Genomic DNA, 16,307 nt, shown 5'->3' on the forward strand with positions numbered 1-16,307 from the left:
CTGTTTCAGTATATACAACCCAGCTGGACAAACCAGTGTTGCAAACACGGGAAGTGTGATTTCATGCCATGTGAGCTGTTCTGGAACAGCTCCCTCAGTGTAACTGCCCCTTTTCTGCCCCATCCACCCAAATCTGTACAGAGTGGAATGTGCACATGAGCCAAACAGCTGAATGCCAGTGGCTGCAAGGTGCTCAAGAAAAACTCTGTTCCAGCAGAAAAGGCTGGATTTTGTAAAATCTGCAGCTTTCTCATATCTCTCCCTTACCACAACAACCAAAAGTGAAACTGAGCCATGGTACACAGCAGGACGGACGGCTCTGCTGGATTTAACTTCAGATACTTCACCAGGAGTTAAATACCATGATCCAAAGTAAACACAATTACAACACTTTAATGCAAATATAAATGCAAAACAATTCACTGTCTAGCACAAAATTTAAAAAAAAAAACAAAAAACAACAGATTACCAACTTCTTTCTACATTTTTTGAATGCAAATCTGTTTTGGGAAAACATTCTGGGGTGTTTACAAAATCTATTTATAACCAAGTTTACAAAAGAAAGCTAGTAGATGCTTTTATATACTATCTAAAGACTTAATAATGTGTTATAAACTCACATAGAAATGAAAACAAATTTTACTATTAACAGCCTTACAATACAGGCTAGTAACAGAGAGATTTGAAATGCTGTGACATTTTCTTCACCAATGTAAGAAGCAAATGTATCATTAATTTAGAAGTCATTGTTGCTTTTATTTCAGAAGTACAATAAAAAAATCCCCCATGTACAGTCATGTAAGTTAAAAACATTGTCATGAATCCTAACAGTGTGCAAAATTCCTTCCAGGACTGTGAAAAGCAATGTAACAAATGAACAACAGAGAAAATCAAGCTTGGGAGAGTTTTCACATGTCAAAGTGGCAAGTGGGGCTGTATAGGAAGAAACAGTACAGGAGGCTTATAGGTTTTAATGGTGAAGTGTAAGCAGTGGACTTCCTGCAGAATTGAGATTAGTGTGACAATAGGACATCTGAAACATTAAACACAGTAAAAGAACCATCTTTGTATGGCAGATGAAAAGCTTCTATATTTGAAGGGAGTTTAAATTTTTGTTCCAGTTTACTCTGGTGTGATAAAATTGCTATATTGAGTAACATATACAACATTGTATTATGCAAATGAAATATTTTAACAGCTTGTCTAAATGATAAGCAATAGATAGTTTAATTATTACCAGTTTTAAACACTGCACTTTAGAACTGTAAGGTAAAGAGAGCAACCCATACCTCAGGACTGCCTGGTATCTTAGATATTGGCTGTACGTCTCTGCACATTTGTCAGCTAACTCAACAGTAACAGGTATTAAGCAAGGTTTCCTAGCTGGAACTGTGGCCCAGACCAGTTTCACAGGAGTTCTTCTCATAGGAAAAAAATTAATCTCATAGAGACTTCTGTTTACAAGGGCCAAACAATTGTTTAGACAGATTATTGAGCACAGTTATAGCACTTAAAACAAAAAACAACAAACAACAAAAAAGCATACACAATCTTTGCAATAACGGTAAAGCCATTGTTTTTCAAGATGCCAAGAGCTATTTTAATACCTGTCTACGGGTCTTACACATAACCACACAAAACACTGCAAAGTGAAACAGGGTGTATTAAGACTGAACACATTTCCTCTACTCTTAGAGTTGTTGCTATCCTCTGCTGCCACCTGCAGTCAAAGCATGTTTGACCTTTGCGAAAAAGGGCAAAACCTCTTCCAAAATACAAAAAATTCAAAATGCAAGCAAGTTCTGTCACCTGAACACTGCTATAAACACTGTACATCACAAATGATGGTACAAACTTAGGTTGTTTAAGTTGTTTACTATGCACCATCACATTTCAGTTCACATTTCTACACTGGACAGACTGGAACAAACACTCTTTTCAAGCACAAACAATTTGCCATATTGATTTTCAGGACCTAGATTTTCCACCCCTAGGACAGGCAGCCACTACACACAAAACAGAGCAGACTAACTTCTGACACATAAACATATCCTATCTTCTGAAAAGAATACAGAGATTTATACACAGGATTTCTACAAGACAAAGTCAGAAGATTCTACAAGCCATGTTTCAGTAACACCTCAACCTAAGGAAGAATTGGTAGGAGACAATCTTGACACAAACACTGTGCGCCTCAGTGCTATTTCTACACTAACAAGAACTACTCTTCCTACATATCCCAGGCAAAACTGATTGACCTCTGAGGACCCCACACTATCTTTACCATCAGTTCCTTTTTTTTAGAATGCAGGCACATATTTCTAGGGTAGAGAGTCCTGTATAATTTGCATGCCCTTACAAGTGAAAACAAGACTTTTCTGAAATGGACAAAACAAAGTCTTTCATTTAAGTTTGTTCACTCTCCTCTTTATTTTGTCATGGTGCATTTTTTCAAATTTTTCTCCCCACAGGTTTGTTTTTCTGGTTTTACTAATAACAAAAGGTAGATTAGTCTTCAGTATTAAATCCTCTTCTGTCAACACATTATTGTCAAACTGATTGATTGTAAGAGTCATGGTTCAGAAATACATCAAAAATACAGTGATAGGGATGTATGAATGCATTTGCACCCTAAATTAAACAAGTTAGTTTAGCTAAGGCAATTGTAAAATGCTTCCTGCATTTATCTTCATGCAAAGTTCGCCTTTCAGACAGTGTGAGATGACCAAAATGGCTTCACACAATATTCCAGTGTGTAAGGAATCTATTGAAATTAAACCAAACAGTATTATTCAGAATTTATTTAATTAGCTTCTTAATGACAATGCAAGATCCATCCTCCAAGTTACGTTTTTTATGATTGAGACCTGCCTGTACTCACAAAACCTGCCTGCATAGAAAGAAGACTTACTCCTTCCCCCAGCTGCTACATAAACATACACTCCTATTTCTATCATTTGCTCTGTTAACTTCTCAAAATTCATCATGGGTCAAACAACAGAAGACTATAGCTTCTGGGAACATATGCGCTCTTTCTGCTCTTTCAGGTCTTCTACACTCCTGCCAAAAGTTTCTAACAAGCATAAAATTAAATCTTTGTGCTCCTAGAAACAAAAAGCCATGTCTATACTTAATCATTTGATACACCAGCCAAAGAAAAACAAATAACTTTTTTTCACTAGAATAAACTCAGATACGATTTCTTTTCACCTTTCCTTTAATTTGTAGCCTTCTAAGCCCCTCTCCACCCTTTCTGCTGTAGGGGAGCAATTCAACATATTCTTCATCCATGATGCAAATTTAGGTACAAAGAAGGACAAATCAAAGGAATCTGAAGGCGAAGTGGCTTTCACAATTTACTCTAAGAATAACCTCTTGTTCTCCAGTGAGGCAGTACATTTTTACAGAGAGGTGACATGTGACTTTGAGCAGTTCAGCTGGATTCCCAGCTCTTGAGCTGCTGACACTGATAAATTCAGCTTGAGCAGCAGCAGGTAGGTAATGAGCTTACTTGTGTGAGGTCCTGCTTGCCATCCACCCTTCTCCAAATGCAAAAGTATAACTGCACATCATTTTATGAGGCCTACAGCAATAACTTCAACGGTGACTAAAGAATATAACATCTGGATGGTCTGGTAATAAAATTGTATTTTGTCCAGTTTTGTCAAGATCCAGCAACATGGAAAGCAATAGCCATAGACCTAATGAAGGTCTATTGTGTCAGCCAGGAAACTTCAACTGAAATAATTTCAAAATTCATTTAACAGATGACAGAGAACCCCATGCAGTAGCACTAAACATCCAAAAGACCTAGAAAATACCAACTTGCAATTTGGTGATTCCTCTCTGGAGTGTAAGAGAGAAAACAAACACCCTTTTCAAAAAAGCATTGCTTCCCAGCTCATTTTTGTCATCTGAGTTGACCAAACAACCACCTCATTTCTGTGGTGATGACACCTAAGTCTTCCCCTTGGATTATCAATTAATATTTTACTTTAATATCTCTTCCATAATTGCTTTAGGTATTAGGAGAGAAAGTGAAATCTTAGAACAGCTCCTGTTGGGTGCATCTTACAACTTTCCTTTTCCCCTCAGTACACATTACAGTCACTTCCCCTACGAAAAACCACTATTGAATACTGTAGCAAAAGGATATCCTCACAACAGTTTTACCCAACCAAAAGAAAGTAATATATCATTGTGTTCCTAAGACACAATTCTACCAGGGTTTAAAACACAATAGAAAATACCTAATTTACAACTTAACTGGGACTTACCCGTGGACTGGCTATGCACAAGAAGGACGGTACCTCAGTCACCTGGCAGCATCGTACACATGAGGTAGCTGATCTCCTTCTATATATGACATGGTCTGAATAGCCAGTAACTGCTTTACAGTGGCTGCTGAACACAAGGTTCTGAAAACAAAATTAAGACAAAGAAGTTAATATCTATGAAGAAATACTATTCTCAAATCTTGTATCCACTCATGAGGAAGACAGACAAAGCACATTCCGTATGTATTTCTCTTTGAATAAGGAAAACTCTACACATCTTCTGTGGAGAATATGTGAAGAATCTTTGTGTAATTATCAGAACAATTAAATCCAGAAATGTTTGCAGTCAGAATAGATCATATCAATACTTGTCTTGATGCTCAGTTGGAACCAGAAACAAGTTTTTCTACCTTTGAACCTTTTGACCCTAGCTTTTCTAATGAAGGCAGTCCAGGAATATTCTAGTAAGTCTGATGCTCAGGGCATTTTCTAGCTATTCATTTATCTATTCTGAGTTAAAACTGAATTTTGCAGAGAGCATTATTCTGCACACAATAGGAAACTAGCAATAATTTTAGAAGCATTAAGAGGTATACCTCTCACTGCCATAGGACCACAGGATGTGGTAAATGGCAATTCCAGCACTTAAGTTCACTTAAGTAAAAGGTAAACGGGATCTCAAGTTTTGGTATTTTTTTGCCCCAGTTCCTAATGCACCAAAATTAATGGCATGCTACTTTTACTTTACAGAGCCTACCAATTTTATGAAATCCCAGTATTTGAAGTTGTAAACTTCAAATCCAGATACATGATAGAAGTAGACACCCTGTACAGCATGTCATACATTAGATATACGCATGTCTATGTATGTCAAAAAATGCTAGAAAACACCCACAGCAGGAGTCTATTATGGATAATGCATTCTGGGCCCTTTCATTTCCATTCACTGGGCAAGATGCAGATGGCAAGCACATATCACTTGGAACCTGCTGACAAGAGAGGAGAACAGTCTGACTGTCAAATACATGCCAGCACTACCTGCACTCAACCATAGCCCCTAAGCACTAGCGAGACTCATGGGCTGGAGCTGGCAAAAATAAAGTTCATACTCTGACTGAACATTTCCTCTTCTATATATGAAAGCTGAGAGCTGAAAGCTGACAATAGTCTTGCAATGACACTCAGCAGAGCTAAAAAGTACAGGTCAAAGCTTGGCCCACTGGATAATGTGAAGTGATCCCAAAAACAGGCTCTTACTCAGCTGACAATTCTTAATCAGTAATGCTGGCTTAAGCAACAACTGCTTCACAAGTTTTCTCCAGTCCTCACAGAGCCCCTTCTTGTTGGCCTAGCTGTCTGTATTCATTTAAGATGCTGATCAAGATGAAAACAAACCCTTGCCCCTCCGCTCCAAGTGAGTTTTGTGACATGCTTCACCACCTGGTAAAACTGGTCACGTGCTGAAACAGTGTGGGAATCACAGGGCTGGAAATACATGCCTGTGGACAATGGATATGAATGCTGGCTTACTCATATGAGAACAGAAACAGTGGCAACAGAGCACCAACTCTGCTGCTAAAAAGGGCAAGTCCTTTCCCATATTTGTGCCACTTTCTATGCTAATTTTGTCTCCTCTCCAGAAGCCTCTTTGGCTACACTGAGCAAACAAAAAATTCAACAGCCATGAAAATACAAGGTTTTCTGCAGTTGGTTCATACTAGATGTGTTGGGGTATGCCTGCATCAGCAGACACAGGGTTCCAGAGCTGACAGTAAAGAAAGGACAGCAAGAGTCAGAGGGGGAAGAGTGAACAGCTGTTTTAGCTCAAAGTCTCTCTCTTCCCCACCCCTGGACACGACACTGGGAGTACAGCTGATTTTATGAAGAAGAATCAGCACTGCAGCCAGTCACAAGAGCCAAGTCTTATGACAGCAAGCACTGACATGCTGATTGGGACCCTGGTCAATAGAGGCATTTGGTAATTATTTCCTGGAAAGTCAGAATACAAGAAATGGATAGAGAGGAAGTTAACAAACTGTAATTCCAAACCTATGCAAGTTTGTTACTTAATTCTCTTTTGGAAAACAATATCAAAGACACATTTAAAATTACTTAATGGCAATTGAAGTACCTAGGAGGAAACAAATAAAGCTTCAAGAAGGTACTCAAAATAAGAGAAAAATATTTGTACCTGGGCATTAATCTGCTTTGAGTACTAGATTCCTGTGTACAAACTATGAGCAGGTCACATAAGAAACATCCCTCTGAATTCTGACATATGCAGCTGTTAAGTATTCATGAATGGAGCAGTCACCAGATATAACAGGGACAGTGGAAACCCATCAGCTTCCCATCAACCACATACGTGGAAAAGACTGGGTAAAATTACAGGACTGAACACAGTCACAGATCTGAAATAGCTCACATACTTTAGAACAACAAAGCCAAAAACCAAAGAGGAAGACTGTTAAAAGCCACGAATGTACAACTATGCACTCCAAAATAAGTTGAAAGAGGGTCTCCTATATTGCAAATAGAGCTGCACATAAATATGGGTGATTGCTACCAACATCTTAAGCCCATTAACACTTTTTAATAGAAATAAAATTACGAAAGGAAAGGAGGGAAGGGTTCATGTAAACAGAGCAGATTTTATATTCATTTAATTCAATGCATACAAATGAATACATAACATGTGGAGGTGTTGAGCAGGGGCAATCAAGAGACCTCACACTCTGCAAGTAATTTCTGTATTTACATGAATCAACATGTCTTTAGAGAGATGCTACTTCAATTTCAGAAATATCCATTAAAAAGAAATGTGTCTCTTTTTCTATTGACTTATTTTCATACTTTGTCTCTTACATCGGAAATGCTGATCTGAGCAGTTAAGAAAAATCTTTCCAGATTTTACCATTTCCTTTTTCCTCTTTTCTCATCCTTCTCATTCCCTACATGCTACTATCTTATGAAGCCCAAGAGGAAGCCTTGGGGAATGTTACATTGAAAGCTTCTCCAGTCAGAGCTAAGGAAAAAGTTAGTTCATTTCACTCACAATAATGTGCAGTGCTAAATGACAGGCACGTAAAGGGAAGCTTGATTTTCAACTCTCCTTTAGGTTTTGCACTCCCCAACCACCCTTTCTTTTTTTTTTTAAGGTGTTCTAAACAAAAGCTCTGCAAACAAAATTCTGTAAATATAGCTTATTTTAAAGTGACTTCAGGTGGTAATTTGTCTAACAGGAAGGCTAGAAAACAGCTTTAAAGTATCTGTCATAACTGCAGGGCTATTCTTCCTTTAGATTCACTGGGGTTATCACAAATGCACTGTATTGTACCCACTGATGAACTCTGCTCCTCAGCTGGCTTTTTTCTGTACTGAACTTATTAGTTGCAACAGTCATTAGTTACACACAGCCAACAGCCCTGGGAAACCTTAGGACACAATACTGACATCCTCAAAGAATAGAAATTATCTGGAGAAACCAAAGTAATGTTTAAATCTTGCTATACTGTGGTATAGGTGGGTCTGTAGCCTATCCTATAAATTTAATCATTAATATTAAAACCTACACATGTATATTCCACATTTTACATTTAAAGTCTAAAATCTTAATCCATCTTCTGTCCTTCAGAAAATCTAATGATTTTCATTTTGATATTCATACACACCAAAACAAGGGCTATGTAAGGACTTGTTCTACATATGTAGAAGTGAATGCTACCTTCTCAATTCTGATACCATCTTCTTTACTGCTAACACACAAATTCTCCTTAACCGTACAAACAAGAGGACAGAGCTACACTACAGTCTCAGAGAGAAGCACTGCAGGCACTATAGAAAGAGCTGACTGTATTTGCAAAAAAACTAACTGAAAGCAAATTCATATAGCATAGAGATTTTACCAAGCTAGACATGGAAACACGGACTACTGAAATACCAGCACAGCCAGAGTTAACAGGCACACATTCACTTGGCTGGCTCTTTGTTTGATAACTAGGAGAACTCATTTTGTTGGCTTTGCTGTCAACGCTGCAAAACATGACACCAAGTCCAAGGTTGGTTTCCTACTGCTTATGCGTCTTCAATTTCAACTTCCTCTACACAATATTCAATTGAATTCTGGCTATCTCCTTTCCCCTTCCAGACTCATGAGCAGAAGCAATATTCCCTTGAGAAATTTGGCACAATCTCACTGTTTCAGAAATTTTTTTTTTTTTACAGCATATCTGCTAACTGCCCCAGATGTTTTCCTGACTCCACGTTAGCACTTCTGTGAACTTATTTCCCAGTGAACTGAATCAAAGGAGCCTTAATCTAACTCAGGAAATCAACTGCAATTTAGTCATAAAAAGGCAAAATCTTCACACTGATTGTTAGGCCGAAGACTAACAAAAATGATCTTGCATTTCACAGTATTGGAATACATACGGATCTACCAGACAGTAGTCAAAGCAAATTTCAGAGCAGAAATACAGCACTGAAAATGCTTGTTCACCAGCTATACTGTCAGACTGGTCTCTGTTTTCCCCAACTGCTGCAACAATGTATTGAATTGGACAGGAGAAGAGCAGTTTCAGCCAGAAAATGACCATTTTGCATATAAAAAACATTATGAAACTCCTAAGCTTACATACAGAGTCTATCCCTGACAAATCATGAGTCTAGTTCTGCTGCTCCTGTATCTACTTTTGGTGCTCCGGTAATATTTTGAAGTCTTCCAAGTCAACTGATTTACTCATTATAGCAAGTTTGGAAATGTAATGCCACATGTGAAGGAGACGGGTTAAAATATTTTTCTGTTCAGTACTCTAAAGTCTCTTAACTGTATCTAAAAAAAGCAGACAGTATCATCATCCCATTATCAAGTCTGTTTTCCCTGTTTCATAAGGACAGAATGGTTTTTATCATTTCTCACTCTTTGAGGATTTGCTACTGTCCCCAGACCACAGAAATTTTGCTTACCTGCAGCAAAGTGCAGCTGTGCAAGTTAGGGAAAGACAGTGGGAAATTTACATCAAGCAAGAAATCCCTGTTCCTCAGAAAACATGACCCCTGCTCTTTGTCCTCTTCAGTCTCCATCCAGGAGCGCATGTGATGGAGCCTGTAGGATGCTTTCAGAGACAGGAAAAGAGCTAACCATCTGAAAAAAAACCAGAGGAGATGCATTTATTCACTGCTTTGTGAAAGAAAGGCTTGAATATATTTACAGCATAACTGTATTTGACAGAAATGGGGTTTTTGTCAGAATATCAGGCTTACAGCATCCTGCCTTAAAGAAAATAATTTCTGCTGGACATCTTCAAAATTTTTCTTATTTCAATTTTTTCTAAGGTGGCTTAACTGAATCTAAGTGATTAAATCAGGATATACTTTGAAGCACTTAATCTAAAATGGTCAAGCCCCACTTAGCCACTACTATTTAAAATTCCATCAACTTTTCTGTAAATTGCATATAAATTATTCATAACAACATGTGTAATGAATGCAGAATTTATCATAAATACCACTGAGACACATCAAGAGAAATCTGAATTATGTTACTGAGGGGCAGTCAAGAAACAGTAATTCAAAATAACCAGAACAAAAAAATAATATTACACTTAAAAAGCCCTAAAGTGGAACATCTCTATTTAATAATAAAGACTTACTTTTAGTCTAAAATTTCTTACAGTCCCTATTAACCTGACTCAGAGTCCTTTCAGACTACAGTATAACTTAAAAGATCACCTCTCCTCTCAAGATAATATAAATCCACAGTTCAAAGCCTATGTCTCAGAATGACATTCCATATTAATAACAAGACATGTGGAAGGTATGGCTCAGGGCTGAAGAACAACTACCACAGCACAAGCTTATTCCACGTGTGTTTAAAACATACACTCGAGTGCAACTGGTAAGAACTGCACTGAAGTGGCCTTCCAAAGTCTGGATTTTGTGCTTGATAACACCAGCAACCTGCAGCATGACCGGAAGCAAACTCTCCTTTTGCCCTTTGACCATCCTGTGTATTTACAATGTCAACTCTTTGTAACACAGGGTTTCTTGTGACAGGGCATAAAAACTGCATTGCATAATGGTGCCCTATACCTGGAGGAACACTCTAGAAGCTGTTCTAGTATTAGATAATGATAGAGAAATGGTAATATTAGGAGGCACAGAAAATGCAGGTTTAGAGAGGAATGACTGACATCATCTGTACTTTTCCTGTAATTACTAAAAGAGAGAAAAAAAAGTTGTCCTCACCTGGCTAAGTGTCCCTGATTCATAAGGTTTGCCATTTCTGCTGGAGAGACATCAATAAACCGGAGGAAAGAAAAACAGCTTTCTTCATTGATGCCTAGGTCACAGAAACACTGAAGTTAGGCCAACACATTTCACAGACACTCATAGCTGAAAACTAAATTTACTTCATCCATTCAGGATACACATTCTATGACACATGACAAATCTAGGTGAATAAACAGGAGATCTTAATTTAACCTACATCTCTTAGAAATACTTAACCTAGATCTTTTAGAAAGTTCAGTTTGAATCTCTGTTGCCAGACTCCATGTTCCAGTTAATTTCCCAGTGTGGGCAAGAGAAGGGCTCTTACCAAGAAAGAGAAATACATGCTAGGCCCAAGTGCAGTGGACATTTGTTTCACTTATTAAGAATCAACAGGCAGTGTGTATATTTGCAAATTTGAACAAATATCTTCCAGACAGCAGACCAGAACATGCATACCTCAGGATGCCTGTCTCACATGCTCCCTCTCACACAGGAAGTCAAATGGGTTAGAAGGAGCTGCAGGTATTGGTAGGGAAAAGCCTTGCAGGCCCACTCATGTGCACTGCATAGCCCCAATACCAGCTGAAGAGGTCCACGCTAACAGATTTCAGCATAGTAATGCAGCCAGTATCTCTCTTGCTTCATACTTCTGAAGATTTTCCCATCTCAGTAGCTGAATGATCTAATTAGGTCTTGTAGAAAAAATATCCAACCATCTATAATAAATTGTATCTGCCAATATCAGCAGCTTTTCTGGGGTTTTTGCTCATTGATAGATTCTGGGTCACTTGCATCTCATCTAGTTTCTAGTTGAAAGTAAGTTGGCAGTTTAAGATACAACACAGAATGTACTGAAATGAATCCAAGATTTCTTAGAATTGAATCTGTGAAAAATTCACATTAGATTAAAAAGGCAGCACTAATCTCTTGAAGCAAGTTAAAACAAGACAGACTGAATTAGAATACCGCACTAGGATTAAGCAGTAACTAAATGACAAATTATCCAACAGATTCTTCCAGCTGCTTTCCATTGTTTCCTCTCTGAGCCAATTAAATGTACGTACAAACACAAACAAAATTTTAGTAAGTTCTTATCATATTATCTCAGAGAACTAATTAATCTGGCCTCTCAGTTCTTCCCCCTGAAGAAGAAGGCATATTAAAACCCAACTTGCTTCCCAAGACTGAAAACCTACCCTTCCTGTGGAAGAGAGACTGCTGGATGTGGTCTGGTGCAAATGGCGAAAGTAAAACCCGTAACCACCTGAAAATTAAAGGAACAAAACCAAACAACATCAATAAGAAGGTGTTAACACATAAAATGTTCAATCACAAATCACTTCTTCTTCAAGGTAAGTATTTTAGCGCTCTGAATATCTGGAACTGGACAGCAGTAGAAGGAAAGTGCCATCAGTCTACATGCACTGCTGTTAATTTGACACTGAGACACACCATTGTTGTGTTGGAACTGCACTGTATGTTTCTAGAAAAGCTGATCTTGTCTTCATACATGTCTCTCTTGTCTCTTCCCTCAGCACTTCTCATAACTGAATGCAGACAAAATTAATCAAGAACTGGCATGGTTGGAGAAAACAGCAAACTGCACTTGGGCAGATTCTCCTCATCCAAGGTGAGCATTAAAAGCTGTCAAGGCATTGTCAAGGCAGATGCTCATGTTATACCATGTTGCAACAGACAGATACTGACAGTTTCCTTGCATGAGAAAACTCACTAAAGGGAAATCAGGTGGGGTTTTTTGTTGTTTCAAGGATCTCTTAAAGCTCAATTCTACTACACATCATCAGCAAAAACTCTAAATTCCTTTTCCTAGCTTTCTAATACAATCAAAGGGATATTCTGTGATTAGAATTCCACCAAGAAAGAGCACCTATATCAGATATTTAACAGCTGAATGACTAAAAGGAAATGGACTGCTCAGCCAACATCACTTAAGTACACCAGGTAAGGGAGCTAATTAGCATTTATAAAAATAAGTGTAAGTAATAATACTAAATATGCTAAACTGGATAGGAAGTGGAATAGGCTTGCCTGTCCCGTGAGTGGTTGAAGACCCTGATCTGTCCATGACGGTAGAGGAACTTGGAAATCTGGTATGGCTTTAGGGAGATGTGAAATGGAGACCAAGTTTCTTGTCGCTCAAACAGCTCTGGGTGATTGCACACCTTTAAGACAGAGAGAGTGTCAAAAGCTGGAAGGAATTAACTTAGTCCAGTGCAGCATCTACATCCCAAATCAACCATGACCAATGATCACTGAAACTTTAGTATTGCTTAATATTGCATGGTTATTTTAGTGTATCTGCTCAAATCTGAATATGGCATCAGACCTTTTGCTATTCATATAACAGCTATTGCCTCTTCTTCCCAACTGAATGGCTTCCTTCAACCAAACCAACCTTTGTAACCAAACCAGTTAGCAAATGCATGCATCATAGAGCTAAAACCCTTCTTCACCCAACATCAATGCTACACTGCATCTGAAACACAACTGAATTGCATGCCAATTTGCTTGCCTATGCCAGATTTTTTTCAATATGGTGTTTTCTAGAAGCCATATCTTAGTTTGGTGCTAACCAATGATCATACTTTTAAAAAATTATTATTTAAAATAGCCTTACCTTCCTGAACTGCATGACTAGATTCATGAGACTACTAGTGGTGGTCTGTGCTTGCTGAGTAGTGCCCATTGATGACTGCAAGAGGTCATCAATAGAGATTTTGTTTTTCAGAGCTTGGTACAAGAGCTTCTGTCGACTTGTCTGCTGGCAGTACATAAGAATTTCAATCTGCAAAATGATAATGAAGATTTAGCCATTTCTTTCTCTAAAATGAAGGATGATAACATTAGTGTACATAAAGCTGAAACACACCTTGAGGAAAACACAACTTTTTCAAAAAATACATTTATAGGCAGTTGCATTCAGATATGCATTTCAGGATCTAACCTGGAAAGGAGTTGACTGACAGGTGTGTTTTGGAAGGCTTGTGTAATGATGTGGGAGACAGACCTTTAAAAGTACATGAACACAACTGAGTAAACAGATGGATTCTTAAGAAGCTGACATCACACCTGCAGCTGATCAGTTTAAAATCTGATTTCAATTCTACCATCCTACAGCTCCCCACTTAGACCCATGCTAAGGAGTGCCAGGACCCACAGCAGTGATGGGTGCATCGCACAACAAGAGTGTCTGTGGGAAGGCCACTGAAATAATTAACCTCATCAGAACAAACCAGATGTCTCTCAGCCAATGTCTCTCAACCTGGGGACTGTTGACCACAAGATCATCTAGTATTGCTAACGTCCATGTGAAATTAAGAGACTGGCAAGAGAGAAGAGCATGATGCTGCCACTATGTATTTCTCCGTACAGGCAAGCAAAAAAAAAAATCCTAAATCCATGCCAAATCCTTCACAAAGGCAACTGGAGATGTTTATCACCCAGTAATTGATGTATTAATCTCCTTCACGGCCATTAGGGATACTTCTGTCAACTTAACCAGGACTGAAGATATTTCATTTTTAATAGGTAACAAAATACTTTCCCAAGAAAAACGTTTATTAATTAGAAGTTCTTTAGTTACATTCATATCTAATGACATTGCTGGGATGAGGTGCAAGAAAGTGAAGGTTGAAGAGAAGTCTACAGTCAGATTTCAGGTATGCAGACTGACAAAAAAGTTTGCAAAAACCAGATCAGAGAACAGAGCTATGACAATAGAGCTGTAATACCCATTCCAGAGAAATACTTTTTCTCACCTTATCTGACAGTTCATTTTCCACATCCTTTTTGATTCTTCTCAACATGAAAGGCTTCAGGATCATGTGCAAGCGGGATAGCTGGTCTGAAATAAAGGAAGGGGAAAGAAAGAACAATTACTTAATCAAAAAGGAAAATTATATGGTGTTTTATGACAAATTAAGTCCATAACTGCTCAGCCATTTCCCCCATGTGAATTCTTACAGCATAGAGTTGATATTTTTCTCTCTTGATTTTTCTTTTTCAAATGAGTGCTGTGCTACACTGTTTTTCTGTTCATTACACATGCTATATTACAGCCAGAAACAGAAACTTCAACGTAAATCATCAACAGCAATCCAGTAATGTTCCAATCTCATTATGCATCCTCTGCATATCTCATAGAAAATTTAGCCATTTTTAGTTCAAAAAGGCAACAGATTCTTAATATAAAAATCGTAACAGTTACACACTGCACTCACTCTCATCAATAGCAGATTTGTTCTCTGCATGGCTCTCTATGTCCTTAGAAAACCACTCATTGAACTCTTCATGGGAATCAAACAGTGTTGGCATGATAAAATGCAGCAGGGCCCACAGCTAAAAGGAGAGGAGAAAACACCAGATTAGCAAAAGTCATCCTACTGTGGATAAGGTAATTGGGGATCCCAAAAGCTTGCAGCTCTTCATAAGCAAAATGACTTCACTAGATCATGAGACATGGCAAAATTAAACAAAACACCAGCTGCATTCTCTTCCCGCCTCCCCCCACAATGCCACAGATATCAACTTAACAGAATCCCATTAGAAAGCAGTGACAAACACATTCTAATTACTGCAGCCAACAAAAGGAAAAGTCACTAGAATTAAATTTCATCCTGTAATCTAAGTATTACTTCAAATATCTTTAGTTTTGTTTAAATGTGTGGCAAGTTTCCATATTTTTCCCTCCCAGGTGTGGTGGTTTGACAAGAAATGTGTTTTTTGGGATGCTGTGTTTTTGGCCAATGGATATTCAGACTTTAATATTAGCATTTAACCTGACCATTGAGACATGGACACGCCTCTGAGAACACGGGGTTAAAAGCAGAGCTCTCCCCTGGGAGGGTCCTCTTGGGTTTCCGGCGGGAAAGAGTTCGGGTCTCTCCCCCGGCCCAGCTGCTGGCTGGGCAGGGGGAGGGGAAAGCCATGTGGCCGAGAGAGGTAGGCCTGAGCCCGGGGGTGGAAGGGTGGAAGAGAGACACAGAGAGAGAGAGAGACACCGGGAGCCATCGGGCAGCCCCCCCTGAGAGACACAGAGAGAGAGAGAAAGAGAGAGAGAGCCGCTGCCTGGGACTGTAACCTTGAGACTGGATAAACGTGGGCCTGTGCCGGCAGCACGGCTGGGACGGAGAAGAGGGGGGGGTTCAGCCGGCCGCTTGTAGGAGCTTTTAACCCCTTTTTAGAGAATGAGAACTTTACAGAACATTGACCTTTTCTAGAAGATAGAGTAGAAGATGAAAAAGAAATGAGCCAGTGTGAGAGAAGTCTAGGCGAGTGAGAGATAGTAGAAGAATAGAGAAGAATCCTAGTGAGAAGAGATGATAGAGTGGCTTTTGCTGGACTCTTTTTGTATAGCCATAGACAGAACCATGTTCCTTGTGATACAGAAACTGCATTCTAGGAAGAAGCAATAGCCTCAGAACCAAGAAAGCTCAGTGTTGATGCCCCTCGGCCCCAGGGGGTGAAAATATGGAGGAGACAGGTGTCCCAAAAGAGAGATTGTAGAGACAGGTGTCCCAAAAAAGAGACTGTGCCTTTTTTTAGATCAGGACAGAGCATCCTTAAAAAGACAACCCTAGAAGCAGTTCTGGTCCGTGTTCAGTGGTGAGAGCACTGGACATGAAAAAGAAGAAGTCACGACGGCAGATGTACTCCGGGCAGTGCCACAAGTGACACAGAAACACACGAAGCTTCAGCTGTGTTTCCAAGAAAAGCCCATAGCACAAGAAAGACTCC

General features: G+C 38.9%; 1 protein-coding gene across 1 annotated transcript in view; it reads right to left on the reverse strand.

Annotated features, from left to right (window-relative positions):
* Positions 1–16,307, reverse strand: part of INO80 (INO80 complex ATPase subunit) — a 73,901-nt gene that overhangs the window by 21,531 nt on the left and 36,063 nt on the right. The window contains exons 19-26 of the mRNA XM_036384064.2: positions 14,792–14,909; positions 14,330–14,415; positions 13,189–13,356; positions 12,600–12,733; positions 11,747–11,814; positions 10,524–10,617; positions 9,243–9,420; positions 4,278–4,418 (exon numbers count right to left, since the gene is read on the reverse strand). Coding sequence (XP_036239957.1) covers positions 4,278–4,418; positions 9,243–9,420; positions 10,524–10,617; positions 11,747–11,814; positions 12,600–12,733; positions 13,189–13,356; positions 14,330–14,415; positions 14,792–14,909 — 987 coding nt within the window. The remainder of the gene's footprint in view (positions 1–4,277; positions 4,419–9,242; positions 9,421–10,523; positions 10,618–11,746; positions 11,815–12,599; positions 12,734–13,188; positions 13,357–14,329; positions 14,416–14,791; positions 14,910–16,307) is intronic.

The sequence above is a fragment of the Molothrus ater genome, chromosome 6 (assembly GCF_012460135.2).
Source record: "Molothrus ater isolate BHLD 08-10-18 breed brown headed cowbird chromosome 6, BPBGC_Mater_1.1, whole genome shotgun sequence".
Taxonomy (NCBI): Eukaryota; Metazoa; Chordata; class Aves; order Passeriformes; family Icteridae; genus Molothrus; species Molothrus ater.